General features: G+C 38.0%; 3 protein-coding genes and 1 long non-coding RNA gene across 5 annotated transcripts in view; 1 reads left to right on the forward strand and 3 right to left on the reverse strand.

The window, feature by feature from the left end:
• LOC146456959 (uncharacterized) overlaps positions 1-2563 on the reverse strand; it is a 124133-nt gene extending 121570 nt beyond the window's left edge. The window contains exon 1 of one of the 2 annotated variants that reach the window (XR_014858664.1): positions 2463-2554. This is a non-coding gene — a long non-coding RNA (uncharacterized LOC146456959). Of the gene's footprint in view, positions 1-2184 lie in introns of both variants that reach the window. The other variant, XR_014858665.1, reaches the window with a different exon arrangement.
• Positions 1-16832, reverse strand: part of LOC146456960 (scavenger receptor cysteine-rich domain-containing protein DMBT1-like) — a gene marked incomplete at its 3' end in the record, with an annotated part of 596400 nt that overhangs the window by 89030 nt on the left and 490538 nt on the right. The gene's annotated exons all lie outside the window — the stretch shown is intronic.
• Positions 4690-7549, forward strand: LOC146456966 (uncharacterized). Its single transcript, XM_085092493.1, has 2 exons — positions 4690-5582; positions 6265-7549. The coding sequence occupies exons 1-2, from the start codon at positions 5077-5079 to the stop codon at positions 7460-7462; spliced, it is 1704 nt and encodes a 567-aa protein (XP_084948619.1). The 5' UTR covers positions 4690-5076; the 3' UTR covers positions 7463-7549.
• LOC146456967 (uncharacterized) lies at positions 7927-14451 on the reverse strand. Its single transcript, XM_085092492.1, has 7 exons — positions 13429-14451; positions 12334-12801; positions 11791-11964; positions 11503-11584; positions 10669-11150; positions 9688-9951; positions 7927-9191 (listed from the first exon to the last, which is right to left on the reverse strand). Exons 1-7 carry the CDS (start codon positions 13987-13989, stop codon positions 8043-8045), a joined length of 3180 nt encoding a protein of 1059 aa, XP_084948618.1. The 5' UTR covers positions 13990-14451; the 3' UTR covers positions 7927-8042.

A 16832-nucleotide genomic window follows, 5' to 3' on the forward strand; every position in this document is an offset into this window, starting at 1 on the left:
AGATCATTCTTTTTAAAAAAGCTTCAGTCTTGAATTTGTCTGTGAAGAACGAGGTAAAGAGTCAATCGAACATCTCGGTCGATTGACATACTGCTCAAAAGGTCGGCTTTTCTTCCCTGGAAATCGAGATATTTTGAAAAATAACACACGCAACGGCTTTCCAAACGTTGTGCCTTTTTACTTCTCTTTCTACCAGATCAATTTCAGCTAAAAAAAACAATTTAAAAACGGTAAAAATATCAACTGAACAAGCTTATATTTACGCCACGAAAGATGTCTCCTCAGTGGCCCGCATGTTGCCGCGAAGTAATATTTGATGTGGTGGTTTCGTTGACAAAAGGCAAGCCTCTTGTTCATAGGAATAGTCTTGCTTATTTACACTTCCCTCGGGCCCCAGTAAAATATTCTTTAAAACCGAAAGATTTCAAATATTTAGAAAACAGCAAGCTCCCCCAACACAAACCTCAGCGAAGCGAGGCGATGCAAAGGGTCATGCAAAAACGAAGCCGTAACTAAACAAACTTAAGCCCTCAATTTCACGCATTGCATAGCTCTCGGAGAAATCTACAGTGCTAGAGAAAGGATCAAAAAACAAATACCAACGATCAGAGACACAACATCTTGCCACAAAAACAAATGGCCGGGCCCCGCAATACAAAAACTGTAAGCTAAACTGATGTAATTACACAGTTGAATCCTAACAAAGATAACAACAATGGCGGTCGCTTTCGGAGGTTAAAGATTATCACACGGTTTAATCCTAACTAGAAGCTGTACTGTCACTGGACCGCGAACTGAAACGAGCCAAACTAGATCTAAATACTACATGTAGTAAAATGAAATGGCATAAGAGCGACAGTGGCTAAACAGAAACAACAAGATAAATAAACAGGGGCTAAACGCAGAACTCTAAACCCATGCAAAATGTACTTTGAGATCAAAATACAAAACATGCGGCAGTTAAGCACATGGTTTTGTTCTATGATTATCATACAAATCCTTCAAATCGTCATGCCAACCCGCTGTAAACATACAAGAAGCTAAATTAATCAAGACTGAGATAGAAGCGCTAAACATGCGAGTAGGAGTTGTGTAGGCCTTCCATTCCTATTTTACGTGCTTGATCGTCGCGTCAATCACGTAGCCAGGGTTGTAGTTAAATTCTGAATCATCTGAGTTGTAGCTTTGCTCGGATTCGGTGTCAGTGTTCGGCTTTTGGGCTAAAAAATCGGCCAGAAATCCCAAACAGCTCGCGTAGAATTCACTCCGACTCACTACTGTTTTGTTGTGTGCTTGTTATCGAGATACTGGGTCGACGTCACAACTTACTAGTGCCAGTCCTCTAATGGCGCGGTTTTAACTTCGGAAATTGTGATTTCGATCGCGTTTTAAAAATCGAGAATAACTTCAAATCTCATTATTTTGCTTGTTTTGGCTTACTTTCTACGTCTACTTTTGAGAATGAAAGGAATTGGGTAGGGGTGATAGGCACTTTAAGATCTTATTAAGAAAACATTAGGAAATAGGTAAGATCTTATCAAAATATGTTTATGATCTTATTTTTAATTTATAGTAAGATCTTAACAAGATTCTTGTAAGTTAATTCTTAAGATCTTAACAAGATTGCTAATAAGATCTTGTTACAAATTTTGATAAGATCTTAATAAGAAAATATTAAGAAATGGATAAGATCTTATTAAAAGCTGTTTAAGATCTTATTGATTGTTAGGTTGAGGATTTTATCAAGATTCTTACAAGTATCTTACAAGAATTTAGTAAGATCTTGTAAGATCTTATAAGATCTTAAAATGCTGAAGATTGTATAGTTTGTATTAAGATTTTATTAAGAAGTGTTGTAAGATCTTATTAAGATATGAAATCTTAACAAGATCTTATTAAGATCTTCCTGTTATTTTCATTCTTATAAGATTCTTACAAGATCTTGTAAGATCTTACAAGATCTTAATAAGATTTCCACCTGGGACCAATAAATATGTTAGACTGTGAAGCCAAATTAGTATTTAGTTATTAGTATTTAGTATTTAATTGAAGGTTGGAAAGAAAGAGTTTTCCCCGCTTTACTTAGCTGTAGATACCTTGCATGAACAAGTGCTCACTGGGATCAATAAGGCAAGAGGTGACTTCAAGCTCGACACACGTATAAAAAAGGAATTAAAAGCTTACCTTTGGTCTCGCTCCAAATCGAGAAAACCAAGGGGTTTTTCCAGTCTTCTGATGAAGAATTATTTGAGCCTCCTTGTATTGTCACCATTTTTAAATGCGTAAGGTTAATACTTTCTTGCAAGAAAGAGAGAATTCGTTCTTTTTGTGGAGTTTCTCTTTGCAAGTATTTGGTCGATGCAGCGCATGTTTCCTTTTTGTTCGTCATCCGCCGCCGTTCTTCAAGACTTTTTTTCCTCTACTTAAAGGACCTCTTTCTTGTTTATTGAGAGATTCCTCACCTTCCTTGTTGCCGTTCTATAAGCACGCAAAATCAAGAAATCCTGAAAGTCCCGCATGATGTCGGAGAAAGAGCGCCAAAAACATAAACAATAGAAAATTACATGAAGTATCCCCTAGTAAGCGATGTTGTTCGCTGAGTTTTGAGACGGCAGTAACGGCACGCGAGTGACCTGGGAAGCATTTGGCCCCTTCGGCAAACAAAATTAACCAATGATACGCCACATAAATGATCACATGAGAGGCGTTTGAATTTTAGGCTCGATATCTTCGAACTATGCGAGTGTTTATAGTTCGTGTGGATCGATCGTTCTCTCTCATCTCGATCTGCGGTACTTTCCATGTTTTTGCGAAACTCCCCGACATCGAATCGCTAACATTACATCGCCACCGGGATTGCCTTGTCGCATCAGAACAACGGAGTGAACATCGCTCTGGCAAGAGTCAACACACATGCTGTATTTGCCATGGGGATAACTAAGGTGATAATAAGACTAAAGTAAAATATTATAATGTGATCGAATGCGTTGGTTACAATTTGAAAATTATATGCTAATCGTGCTTGATACAAAACAATAGGTGCTACTCAGTAAAGATGTGTTACAACATCATGACTATCATACAGTTGGTTCGCCATTGTTTCACTATTCAACTATTTGTTTGTTTGTTTTTTTTCAGTGTTTTAGTAAAGGTTATTGTTTTCAATCAGTTTAAGCAGTTTTCAAATAATTTATCAGTGTAACCAACGCTTCACGAATGACATGACAAAGTTTGTTCTTTAAAACAAGGCAAGTGCACAGGGCTCGAAATAATTTCCGCAGAGTCCCCGGGAAGTGATAACCGGTCATATTCATTTTAGCTTGGTCAGGTATCTTTTCTGGCTGTGCAAATTTACAACATTAATAACTCTTAAAACAAGGGCACATGAAGCAAAACTGGCCTTATGTATTTCCAAAAAGGCGTTGCTTAGAGCTTTTAGTACTTTAAAGCAATCATAGTCAACAATAGTAATAAATTACAGCGGCGAAATGAAAACAAACTAAGTAATAAATTAACTAATGAAAGTGAAAATATTTTTAATTGTGCGACTGGAAGTGCGTGAACCCCGATGTCTGTTTCAATGCGCGAGGTTGTAAATAACGGTTCTGGTTGCATTTCACCCAGGATTTCAGATCAAAGATCCGCAATACACAGCAACACGCTACATACTGATAACAACTGAACAGCATGGGAATTTTAATTTATTTCATCTTCAATACGATTGAATGTGACCAGTCACCATGACTGGCGAGACGAAAGGTTGACCAGTCAACACTCCAATCATTCCAGACATTATCCGTTGACCGGCCGTTATTTTGAGCCCTGGTACAGAAACCCTTACCACAGCTTACTGTACCTTTACTGTGATCTAGGGCGATACACTTTATCATTTGTTTTTATGTTGCTAGTGTGAACCAGGCTTACATGTAATAAGATATATTTATTGTAGTGCTAATAGCGAAACTCTTGAATCTGATTGGTTCTCCACATGCCTATTTGTACCATCATAGGAACGAAAAAACCTGGGAATTCAATTGCAGATGTCCGATTACAACTTGTTCAAATTGGATAACTCAAGTTGGACACCTATACCATTTGTCAACAGCTGTATTTAAATGGCTATTCAAGTTTGTGGTTTCCCTATTGTCTTTAACCTGATGGAATATGCTTTTTGATTTCAGATTTAGGTTCTTTTAGATTTTGCAAGTGACAAAACAAGTTTGTGAATGGATTGTGAATGGACCTTATGTTGCACATGTACAATTGATAATGGTAAAAGGACTGAGTGGAGCCAATTTGGTCTGTAACCGTACGAGTGATTAAGAAAATCAGTGATTAGTTATTGTTTAATCGTGAGTATGGTTACCATCCTCGGAGACCCAGGGGCAGTCAGTCGGGGGCGGGCGAAAAGTTTTCAAGAACGAGCGAAGGAGCCCCTGGGTACCGAGTCTCACCGGACCATTTCCAAACGGCTTCGTGAATCCCGGCTCCCGATTGGGCAGAAAAAAACCTTTGTATTATTCTGCCCAATTGGCGAGCAGCAACTCTCGAATCACTTTCGTGTGTTCTTACACGGCGATTGTTGTCCCGCCATACTTGTCTGGTTCGTTCACTAAGGTTATGCGTGCGAGGGAAACTTTCAGTTTGACTTTTCTAACCGGAGATGAAAGGACTAATGATGACTTGGGAAATCGTTGCAGTTGCTAGCAGCAAAAACCTTTCCAATTTCCACCGAGAAAATTGTTTTTCTGACCGATCACAAGATGCCGTAAGTAATAGTTTATACGAAGGTGGGAAGTGATCATATCGATCGATGCTTGAAGCTCACATTTTTTAATGTATAGCTTCTTTAACTCATTCTTACTTACCTTTCGATTTGTTAATTTTCTGTGTAAACAGCATTTGCACGGGCTTATCAAACTGAAACTTTCCCGCACGGCGTGCATTATTTTGGTGCACGAGCCAGACAAATATGCCGGGCGGCCAATGCGCGCATGCATTCGCATGGGTAAAGTGTAAAAGCCTTACTTACACTTTCTCGCTTAATTCTGTAAAGTAGCAAAGTAGTTATTGAAGATGGCTTCCATTACTCCGACTAGCACAGAAATTAGAAAAGCGATTGCGGAAAGTCTGAAGTCAATTCCAGACGTTGATTATCTAAAGCCTGAACAGAAGTTAATTGTTGAGCATGTGGTTCACAGAAAGGATGTGTTTGCGTCACTACCCACTAGATTCGGTAAAAGCCTGACATTTCAGCTCTTACCAAGCGTTTATAAAGCTTTATATGACCAGGGTTTCGATGTGCCTTCATCTCCAGTGGTAATTGTGGTTTCCCCGTTAAGTTCGATTGTTAAAGATCAGGTCGGTTACTTGAGGTCTGTTGGCTTTGAAGCTGCCTTCATTGGAGAAAGCGAGAAACAAGACAAAGATATTATTGAGGGAAAGGTTAAATCACAGTTCTTATATGGAAGTCCAGAATCATTTGTTGGGGATACAAAGTTCAGAGAAATGTTTTCGCAGTTGCACTACAGGCGCAATGTTGTTGCTGTTGTCTGTGATGAAGTTCACACTGTTGTCCACTGGTAAGAAACTTAAAGCTTTAGTGTTTATTAACAGCTGTACAATAAATTAAAGAATGAATTACAACAGAAATTTGTGTTTGGCTGTATGCTGATTTCTAAGCACATTGTTATAAATATACAAGTAAAATAATTAGGGATGGTAAGGTTTTCTATGCCAAATGGAGATTTGCAGGAAAAGCCATGATATAAATTACCAGTATCCACTGAAACATGGCATATTATATTTCACATTAATAATTTTTGTTTTAAATATTGGTGCTACACATGAACATTTTGCCAGGATATAAGACTGATATAAAAGTGCCACAGATAGCCAACAAAGTGTGAATCATCAAGTCTCCATGGTGTATCACTGTGCATTAACTCAAAATCAAATCCAGTTTCTTTAAGGTCACAATCATCTAATAATAATCATTTCTAATAATACAGATGTGCATTGACAGTCCTATGTGCGACCAGTATAACTGTAGCTACACGTAATACATTTAAAGTGGAAATCGTACAAACTGTGTACAATAAAAATTATTTTGTATTATACATTAACAATTGTATTTATTTTTAGTGGTTCTTGTATATACAATAATGCTAGCATGTTATTTCCTGTACTTGTTATACTAAATAATTTTATGTAGAATGTTATTCTTTAACCTCTGTTACAAATTCACTTGTCTGGTCTCTTTAGGGGTGAGAAGAAGGATGATAACGAGCCATTTAGGAAGTGGTGTGGTCATGTTGGTGAGATCAGGTCTTTTTTGCCAAAGCAAGTTCCATTTTTAGCCCTTACAGCAACTGCTTCCTCTTCAACAAGAAATAAAATCATCAAAAGTTTGAGTTTAAACAAATGCCTAGAAATAACAGTTAGTCCTAACAGAAAGAATATCAAGCTTTTTGTTTTAAAGGTGACCAGTGACATTTCTGTTAATTTTACATGGCTTGCTAGGGAGTTACAGGAAATGAGCATTGGATGCCCTCGAACACTTATTTATGTAAGAGATTACAAAACTTGTGGGGAGCTCTACCACTTTTTCATGAGTAGTTTGTTGGACAAAGCATACTACCCAAATGGTGCTGAGAAAAAGTCTTCCAATCGAATGGTGTCCATGTACCACAGTGGCACTTCACCTTCCATCCAAGAACATGTCCTGCAGTCACTCAAGGATCCTAATGGTAAGGTCAGAATTGTCATTGCAACAAATGCTCTTGGAATGGGTGTAGACATTAAGGGCTTGTATAATGTAATAAACTATGGACCTCCCAGTGACCTTGAGTCATATGTCCAAGAAATGGGAAGAGCTGGTAGGGATAGCAAATCTTCAGAGGCATTATTAATGTTTCATGGAAGGCAACTCCGCCAGTGTACCCCAGAGATGCTGAATTATGTAAAGTCTAACTCCTGTCGAAGAAGGCAAATTCTTGAATTTTTTGAAGACATAAGTCAAGGAAGTGTAACAGACAAAAAGCATCTCTGTTGTGATGTGTGTGCTGAAGATTGTTCATGTGAACAAAACTGTCAGCAAAATAGAGGAAGTATGGTATCAAAGATGTCTCTGGAAACTGCTAATGATGTCCCGAAGTCGAGAAGTGTAAATGACAGTGATAGAAGCGCATTGAAGGTTCTGTTAAAAGAGAGTCAGGAGAGCATGCGTCAGGAAGTGATAAAATCAAGTCAGCATTGTTTTTTTTCAAACATTGACCAAATCACTTGCTTCTCTGATTGCATAATTGAAGCTACAGTCTCTAAGTTTGATTTTTTGTTCTGTGTTGATGACATTATTGAAGAAATTCCAGTTCTGAGTGTACAGCATGCATTCAAAGTGTATAATTGCCTATGTAAAGTGTTTACAGACCTACAACAAGAAAGTCAGGATCAACAGTTGTAAAACACATCTCCCCTAAGTAGGACTTTCATTATGTTTGCTGTTTATCCACAGGTACCGTAAATACAACTTACAGTAATTATTTCTACAGAGAAGTCAAATAATAAGAAATATGATAAGAATTTACTGTTAGTAATGTGTTATAAGGCTATGATGATATTTAAACTACTTATGTTGACACATGTTTGAATAAGCTGCTTAATTTTGATACCTTTATGTCCTACTCTATAGCATATACATGTCAAAGAACACAAGTTGACAAAATGTAAAAAAAAGTCTTTTTTAGTTGGTACTGATAGCTGCTATATTTAATTCCAATTGTTTTCAAATATCCAGTAATTGTACACTGTAACAATGGAATTCATTATTGTTTTGAATGAAAGACTGCCAAAGGTAGGGGTCAAAGTCTGGAATTAGTTAATAATATTTTGGCTTGATGAGGAAAGTGCATTACCACTAATTGGTTTGATACCATCATTGAAGGTTCAAATCAAATTTGTGTGCAGCCATCTTTACTTTATTAGCCTTAGTGAATGAACAATTTAGTATGAATGTTTCCTTCTAAATGTTGATAAAATATCATCTAAAACAAATTAATCCAGCTCTTCTTGTGCTTGGTTAACCAGGCATTCAAGTCTGCAAAGTCAAGGACAGAAATGGGGTCTTTAGGGATGGATCCAATATTAGGGTGTGTTCTTCCAGGAACTTCACTGAATGCTTTGACTTCTTTTAAGATGTCAACCACGGTAGTGATGTCTGAATCTTCCCTTCTTTTGTGTTTTGTTGACTCTCTGCGGACATTGTTTGCCTGGTCAAAATTCACCATGATGGACTTGACATCATCACTAGCCCTGCTATAAGTCTGAGCTGTCTGGAAAGAAAGGTTTGCACCTTGGCCATACATCAGCTGGTTTGTGTCTCTCACACCATGCTCCATAGCTTGGTCGATTGCAATGTTTCTCCCCACGCCACCCTTGAGATTTACAGTGCGATTCCAGCGTAGAGAATGGGCCTCTTGAGGAGTAAGTAGTGCATGTAGTTGTGCATGGAGCCTCGCAGCTGCTAAAGCATACTTTGTCTTCCCACTCACTTTGAATAGTAACATCATAAATTTCCATAGGTATTCAGCTCTTGCTCCATCTCCCTCTTTAATTGCGTCTTGGAAATCTTTGAAAAGGAGACCTGTCTTGGCAATATTGTGAGAATAATTAAAAACCCCATCTTCACTACGAGGATCTGGAGGGCTCCTTTCATCTTGTTCTGCATGATTTGTGATGTTTAATCCATGAACTGAAACTTCATGGTTGTTCCTCCTCTTCTCGTGTTGGTACTGCCTGTTGCAATCTGGGTACCTACATTCAAAAATCTGGGGTTGTTCTGTTTGTTGCATGTCATTGAAGAGCACTGCTGTTGGTTGTGCTTCAAGAAGAACATACTTCTCAACAAGTTTCTCTACTGCATCATACAACTGTTTTTGTGAAGCATGCTCACCATTGTTAGAAGGTTCCAATTTGTTTAACTCAGGAGTACTGTTGGGGGATTCCATGCCAAAAAATTGTGTGGCTGCATAAACAATATACCCATCTACAACAGTGTTGAAGAAAGCTTCACATCCATGGTATGACTTAGTCACCTTGTCACTCACATCTTTTCTGTTCAGCCTTGTTTTCAACTGATACAATGTTCCCAAGTCTCCCACTGATTGGCTTTTGTAGAGATAGTCAAACAGCATCTGCAAACATATATTTTGTGTAATATATATAATTTTATATATACATGTACTTGGGGCTATTATACCATGTGGGCAATATAATGTTTATGGTTAAGTAATGTCTTGGGTATAACAATATTATTACTCACTCATAAAATGATCATACCAAGCAGTTTAAAAGTAGACTTCCTGCTGTCATCCACAAATCCATTTGGAGCTATTTATTAGTATATAGTGTTTGCTAAGCTAACTGGGCCTTCTAAAAAGCACTGTAAAGGAAATTCATTGGCAGAAGGTATTACTTTATGACTGTATTTATATATGTAAATGTCTGTTATGGTTAAACGCACTGATATTATTGCTACTGCATCAGTAAAAACACCATTCTTTTTAAGAGAAAGGGTATTCCAGAAGTAATACACACAGTGGAGGAGTCTTAGTGTCAACCTAAAGGACAAAAATGATTTGAAGTCTAACAAAGTTTTAAATCAAATGAACCTGCTGTATTTATAATCACCTGTAGAAAATTCATTTCACAGTGGAAATCCTCATGTTTTAGGATAAGGCCCTGGAGTCTTTCATAGGGTGTATCTGCATCTGCAACTGCATTAACAGCACTGATTGCACGTTCAACAGTTAAATGGTCACCACCCAGATGTATGGTCTGAAGAATTCTTGCCTTGTCTGCATCAGTGGGAACATACTCCTCATTACAGTGTTGCAGAATTTGTAACATTTCAGGAATCTTGTTCTCATTTTTTTCCAGCAGACCCAAGTGTACCTATGTTTTTATTAAAGGTATAAGCTAAAATTAATAAAGATGTATCAGTTATCACCCTCTAATGATCCCTGTTCATTTGCTGACTCAAATATTATAAATAATTACAAATTAATAATCTATCCCACAATTTATAGCTTTTGATAGTTATAAAGGTAAAAATTAAGAAGTGAAGTCACTTGAAAAATCTAGGTTCTTATTAGTGAACAAAAAAATAAATATTCTACAGCAACCTGTGAATTCAAACACTCCTTAAAATTACATTTGCCCCTGTTTGGTTGTTATTTAGGCCCCTTCACAATTTTCTAAATCAGCACATGATAACACAGACTTAATTGTATACACTCATATATCATTTTGAATGCATTACACAGTTATTATGGGTATACTGTTTTAAATTATAACATGAAATACTTGTAAAAAAAAAACAACAACAACAACAAGGTAGGACAAGACAAAAATCAGAACACACATAAATGACTTTATAAAGTAGTCTGCTCGACGCCCTTTTTTCATAGTTCATATTTCTGCACAGCAGCAACAGGACACAAACTTAGACAATCAACAGAAAAGTTGCACCAATTTTGTAACCTAAGACTACACTCCCAGTTGTCATTTTCAAATGTGATGTTGGCAAACTCTGAAGATTTTATAACAAGCATCACTTATGGATATAAAGAGAAGATTATAATTATTAAAACAATTAAATTTAAAACCTACAATCTGGGACTGCTGGCTCATTTCCTTGCTGTGTTGGTGAGGAATGTGAGATGGAACCATATGGGAAAACTGATTAAAGAACTTGCAATGCTTTGTAAGGATGCGTAATGCAAGAACCACAAAGTCTTTCTTAAGTCTAGTATGTTCTTCTGGAGATGGCAAGAAACTTGAATTTGGTAATTCCATAATATCTCTGATAGGTTCTTCATTGTTCAAAATCCAGTCAGCAACCCGGTTGTCATAAGCCAGCAAATTGAACCAGTGTACTGATTCAGTGTCCTTATCCTTGGAGTAGATGGAGGGTCTTCTTAGCCAGTCCAGATTGTCCCCATTCAAGCCATAGTCACATGCACCATTAGCACACTGCACTGGTGTGGATTCTTCTGGGCCAGAATCATCATTGTCATCCAAGTCTAGATTTACAGTACTGACAAGGGAGTCACATGAACTTGAATCAATACTATCTGGGACATCTGCACAGTCTGTTTAAACGTAATGTAAAGGCCAAAATGCTTTTAGTGACCTAACTACATGAACTCTAAAAAAGAATTCTATGCTTGTTAATTTTTTAAAGCCTAATATTATCCCAAATTTTAGTTTGTTCTTAAATAACAGATTATTTCAGTTTGCAATGGTAAATACAAGTGACAGTTGGAGTATTTAGTATAGGCTATTCCTGCTGACAAGATATCTAAAAAAATGTACTCTGAGGTAACTTCAGACAAAGCCAATGCATAGAAGAACATATTGTTCTGTAAGCCAAGTTTACTAAAATGTTTAATAATTAAAAGTTACATTCTGTATGGTGATTACAAATCATGATTTGACAATTACCAAACTTTGGATCTTGGGATGGTGTATCCACTGCAGAACTTTCTTCCCCTTTGTCATCAGCAAGCTGTAACTGTTGCACCGCCTTGAGCATACATTCAAATTCAAGTCAACAAAGAAGTATTAAAAAAGGTAAAAAAAAAATAATAATAATAATAATAATAATAATAATAATAATAAAACATGCATTACTGTTTTCTCCTAACAAACAACATTATCGTTGAAAAGGGCATTGCACTGTTTGTGTAACTATTTCATGACTCTGGACAATGAACATTTATGCAGAACTACCTCTTCTTGGGGATCAGAACTTGTGGGGGCTGTACCATTCCCTTGTCTTTTGTTTTCAACACTGGCTTTCCACGCCTTCACTTTCTTGTTGTAGCCAAGCGCTACTTCTGCAATCTTTCTATTTGTTACAGCTTTACAAACAGTCATTCCAAGCTTCTGTAGTCTGGAGAAACCCTGTTGTATATATATTATTATAAACAAGTCAATGTATACTTCAGCTTGAAAGGTAACATTGTCTCCAAAAACAACTGATGAGTTTACTTTGAATTCATGAATCAATAATTTGCTGCAGCATCTCAAAAAAACCAATAAAACAAAAACTTCAAAAAGCAATCTGTGTTTAATCCTTTCAGGAGGTATCAGTGGTAACCCCCCCCCCCCACCCCCCTATCTTAGACCAAACTTGAGGCCTGCAGGACTGAGGTAATGTGTTACTTTGTTTTGGCCAGAAAGCAGTCCCCCCACCTCACCTTTAGGAATCCATTCACCAGCTTAGTCTTACAACAACAACACTCATATAAACTTAAGTGAACACTACTTCACCTTTTTCCGTGTCCGCCCTAAAAATAGTGAAAGGCCAACAAGGTGTTGCACGGCAGATAACCTTGAATTTCGTCCCTTGAGCAGTATTGCACCAGCCGAACCAATTATGGGCTTCAGCAGCTGCTTCCTCTTTAGGTTCCTGGAAATTGTGGGGGGCATTGCTATAGTCTTAAGGATTTTGTAAAAGGTAGGGGCTTCCTTCCATTCCTTGAGTACTGCATTCCACTGAAAGTGTTTGAGGTCTCTGACAGCTGTTTTCTTTAGCAATGATTTCTTCTCCAGCTTGCGACACTCCTTGTTGATTTGGAGGCAGATACGATGAATGAATGAATTTCTCAGCTTCTTAGTTTTGAAAGCTGCTGAGCTGATTCCTGAATTAGGTCGTCTTAAGCAAAGGGCAATCCCCAGACTGTTTAGACCTTTAGGCAATTCCCTTGACACAGTTTTGGATTTGAAGTGTACAATTACCTTCAGTTGATTAGAAAACAATAATATAATTATAATAAGTGAACTGATTATTCAGACAACAGAATTAATTTTTCTTTATGAGGCATCTTTTATTTATCCAAAAAATAAACCACACAGATAAAACGATACAGGCCCTGATCTTCAAAGTGATAGTTGATTCCAGCATGATAGTCAAGGCCTTTATCAAAGTTTTAAGTAACTCAATAATATATTAAGGTACTTTTGAGGTACTCTATTAAGACAGCGGGGGTCCTGATTTATTACCAGCTGCAACTCAACTAAAGGGTATTGCAAAACACACCACCCAATACCCTGTGGTTACCAAAGGACAAATCCAGACAGATACCTGCCTGACCCCTCTGAGCTTAAGCGTTTGGGGGCTTCATGCACCTCGTACTACAGCATTCATTACATGTAAGCACTTTTTTATTGGTACAAAACCAGTGGACCAAAGTAAAAATAAATGTACTACAGGTATTTGTTAGAAGTGTTAATTTTCTTTTTCAAGTAAGAACAAAACCTCTATATTTTTGTGACTTTTCTAGAAAAGATCTAGTTAAGTGCCCATGGGTGGGGAATTAAGCTTTTGCAGATACTGTCTTCGTATTTATCATGTTGGCTGCTTACCTTTACACATGTACCCTTTTTAGTACTTGGGTGGCACTGACAGTTTGATTTTGCAGTCTGCGTTGCAACATTGTGCATTTTTCTGACCAGAGGTAAAGTTGATGACACTTCACTGACACAGGCAGAAACCACTGGTGCAGATGGTGTTGATAAACTGGGTAGAATATACACAGGACCACTTTCTTTGGTCGAACATGTACCAGCTGTTACCGGCATTTGTTTAGGGCAGCTGGATTCAAACACAAGTCTCTGACCCTTCTTCTTACGTTCTATGCGAGTCACTGTTTGTTCATCACCACAACTTGATGACAAAGGAGACACTGGGTGTTTTCTTTTTAACACTGACAAGTATTCTTTGGCTTCTTCAGACTGTCGCCATGCCTTTTCAATTTGGTATTTGCAGCGATCACAAACTGCACGAGGCAGAGCATCATTTTCACTCACATTTTCATTGAATACAGCTTGGAAAATCTTGGCAAATTCGCCAGTTATATTCCTCTTTCTTTTTTTATCCAAAAACTCACAACCACATGTACGACAGAAATTTCCAGAGGTATTCATTATGAGTTAAATACAAACATACACGAATGGACACTTCTGACACACTACCTCACGTGTACCATGCAACTTAAGTGTAAGGCTTTTATACTTTACCCGTGCGAATGCATGCGCGCATTGGCCGCCCGGCATATTTGTCTGGCTCGTGCACCAAAATAATGCACGCCGTGCGGGAAAGTTTCAGTTTGATAAGCCCGTGCAAATGCTGTTTACACAGAAAACTAACAAATCGAAAGGTAAGTAAGAATGAGTTAAAGAAGCTATACATTAAAAAATGTGAGCTTCAAGCATCGATCGATATGATCACTTCCCACCTTCGTATAAACTATTACTTACGGCATCTTGTGATCGGTCAGAAAAACAATTTTCTCGGTGGAAATTGGAAAGGTTTTTGCTGCTAGCAACTGCAACGATTTCCCAAGTCATCATTAGTCCTTTCATCTCCGGTTAGAAAAGTCAAACTGAAAGTTTCCCTCGCACGCATAACCTTAGTGAACGAACCAGACAAGTATGGCGGGACAACAATCGCCGTGTAAGAACACACGAAAGTGATTCGAGAGTTGCTGCTCGCCAGTTGGGCAGAATAATACAAAGGTTTTTTTCTGCCCAATCGGGAGCCGGGATTCACGAAGCCGTTTCGAAATGGTCCGGTGAGACTCGTTACCCAGGGGCTCCTTCGCTCGTTCTTGAAAACTTTCTTCGCGCTATTTCGCCCGCCCCCGACTGACTGCCCCTGGGTCTCCGAGGATGTATGGTTACAGAAACAATTGGATGATACAAAGTCCTGTTATCATTTAATCTTAACTCCAACAAAATTTGAGAAAAAAGCCAACAGTTTAACTTTTTGGTGAATAAATAGAAGACAGCAGTTGAGTTAAGTTTCGAGATTAATTTAATTACACAAAATGACACACACTGTCCAATTACATCAGGCATGACAGGTAAACTGTCCAATTACACAGGGCATGATGTGTACACTGTCCTGTTAATGTGCGAATTATGGCTGTTGATAGCCAATCAGATTTGAGAATTTTGTTATAGTTATGATTAAGGGAGTAATTGTGCTGGTAAATGAAGGGGTGCCTGGAACAAGGCCCTAAGTGACTTTGATGTAAGGTCAAACTCTCCTTTTGTCTCACAAGTGAATACAACCCAATTTGGAAGGAGAATCTGACAATTTATCAGAAGCCACTTAGGACTTTTTTCCAGACACCGCTTCAATTTTAAATCATCTTTCAGTTTGTGCTGCATGATTTGCAGTTGATTTTGAAGTTATGCAACCACGTCAGTGTAAAGCTGTCCAGCTCCAGAAGATGCCGGTCTCAGTCAAAGTGAAATGAATGTGTTCATAGGTTTTGGATTCACACAGTAATATACAGTTTGAGTACTTTTACTTGGAGTTAATTACATTGTGATTCATAAAACCATTGACACTTAAATTATTTTATGAAGTCTGGAAATTCAATTCAATTCATTTATTTTGCCATTAACCAAAAAATGCAACATAAATACATTAAAGATGATACACAATATTCCTACTACAGATAATTAAACTATAGACCTAATGGTAATTGAAGGTCTGAGAGCATAACCGCCTTATGTCGAATTTTAGCGCAGCTTTCGATTTCGCACGGATTTGTACGAATTTTGGTTCTCCCTGCTTTGGAAAACATTTCGCGGTTTTACAATCGTGGACAAAACTCCTTGAGAAAACCAAACACGAACAGAACAAAAACCACTTGCTTACTTCTCCCTCCCACCCCCTCCCCCTATGCAATGAGAAGCGAACACAGACAGCCAAAAAACCACTCACTTACTGTTTCTCCCTTCATAATTCTACCACAGTTACTTCTCCCTCCCCCCCTCCCCCTTATGCAATGTTGATGTGGGAAGTGATGCTTGCCAGGAAACTGTTCGTGACCCAAAAGACAACATTGAGTCAGGGGGAGGGGGAGGGGGATTTGGTAGTTTGCTTGTCTACAAGTGAACGCGCTTGGAAGGCCAATTTTTTTTATAGGTTTTGTCCACGGCAGACTCGTTTTCCAAATTATCGGTAGGCTAAAAGTTTCCACTGTCCACGAGTCGTGTTTAGCCGCACCAGTTGTTGTTTCTATAAGTAACGTTTGAAATGATATCATGGTTTGCTTTTGCGGGTTGTAACAAGCCCAAAATAGATCAAGGCAGTCGGGATAAACAACTTAGCTAGTTGGTTTCGCTTTTGTTTGGTGAAGTTTGTAAACGCACGACATCTATGGATCTTTTGAAAAGTTATGAAATTGACGAATGCAGTTCACAGGAACTGGTGGAAATGTTGTTCAAAGAATCCCTACTTGGTAGTGATGACTGTGCCGTGGCGAATTTTTCAATTCGATTATCAAATCCCGCGGGAGCATGAGAGACAAATCCCGCCATGTGCAAGGTGTTTTGCAAGCCTTAGTTGTGGTTTGCCAGGCTTGAAATTCGGTATGTAACGATTAACTTGACAATTTCAAGGCAATGATTCAATAAAAGTACGATTAACATAGATTTTCAACGGTTAACACCGACTGCTCTTAAAAAGAATGGATAGTCTTTACCTTTTAATAGAACTGCCGTTAATCGTTGTTATTCGTTGTTAATCGTTGAAATGGCTACATGTCTTCCTGTTAATCGTGTAGAATGCTAGTATTTTGCGTTATCAAGAGTGATATGTCGACAAACGGGACAAAGTTGGATTTTACGCCAGGAAATGGACACATTTTCTCTTGGAGAATGTAACTGTTTACATTTCGGACATTCCTGTCACGTACGTAGTAGTTTGTAACAGAATCAAATAAAAGCGTGACAGCATTCTTTTCGTTGCTCCC

The sequence above is a fragment of the Pavona decussata genome, unplaced genomic scaffold (genome assembly GCF_977016875.1).
Source record: "Pavona decussata unplaced genomic scaffold, jaPavDecu1.1 SCAFFOLD_252, whole genome shotgun sequence".
NCBI classification, from domain to species: Eukaryota; Metazoa; Cnidaria; class Anthozoa; order Scleractinia; family Agariciidae; genus Pavona; species Pavona decussata.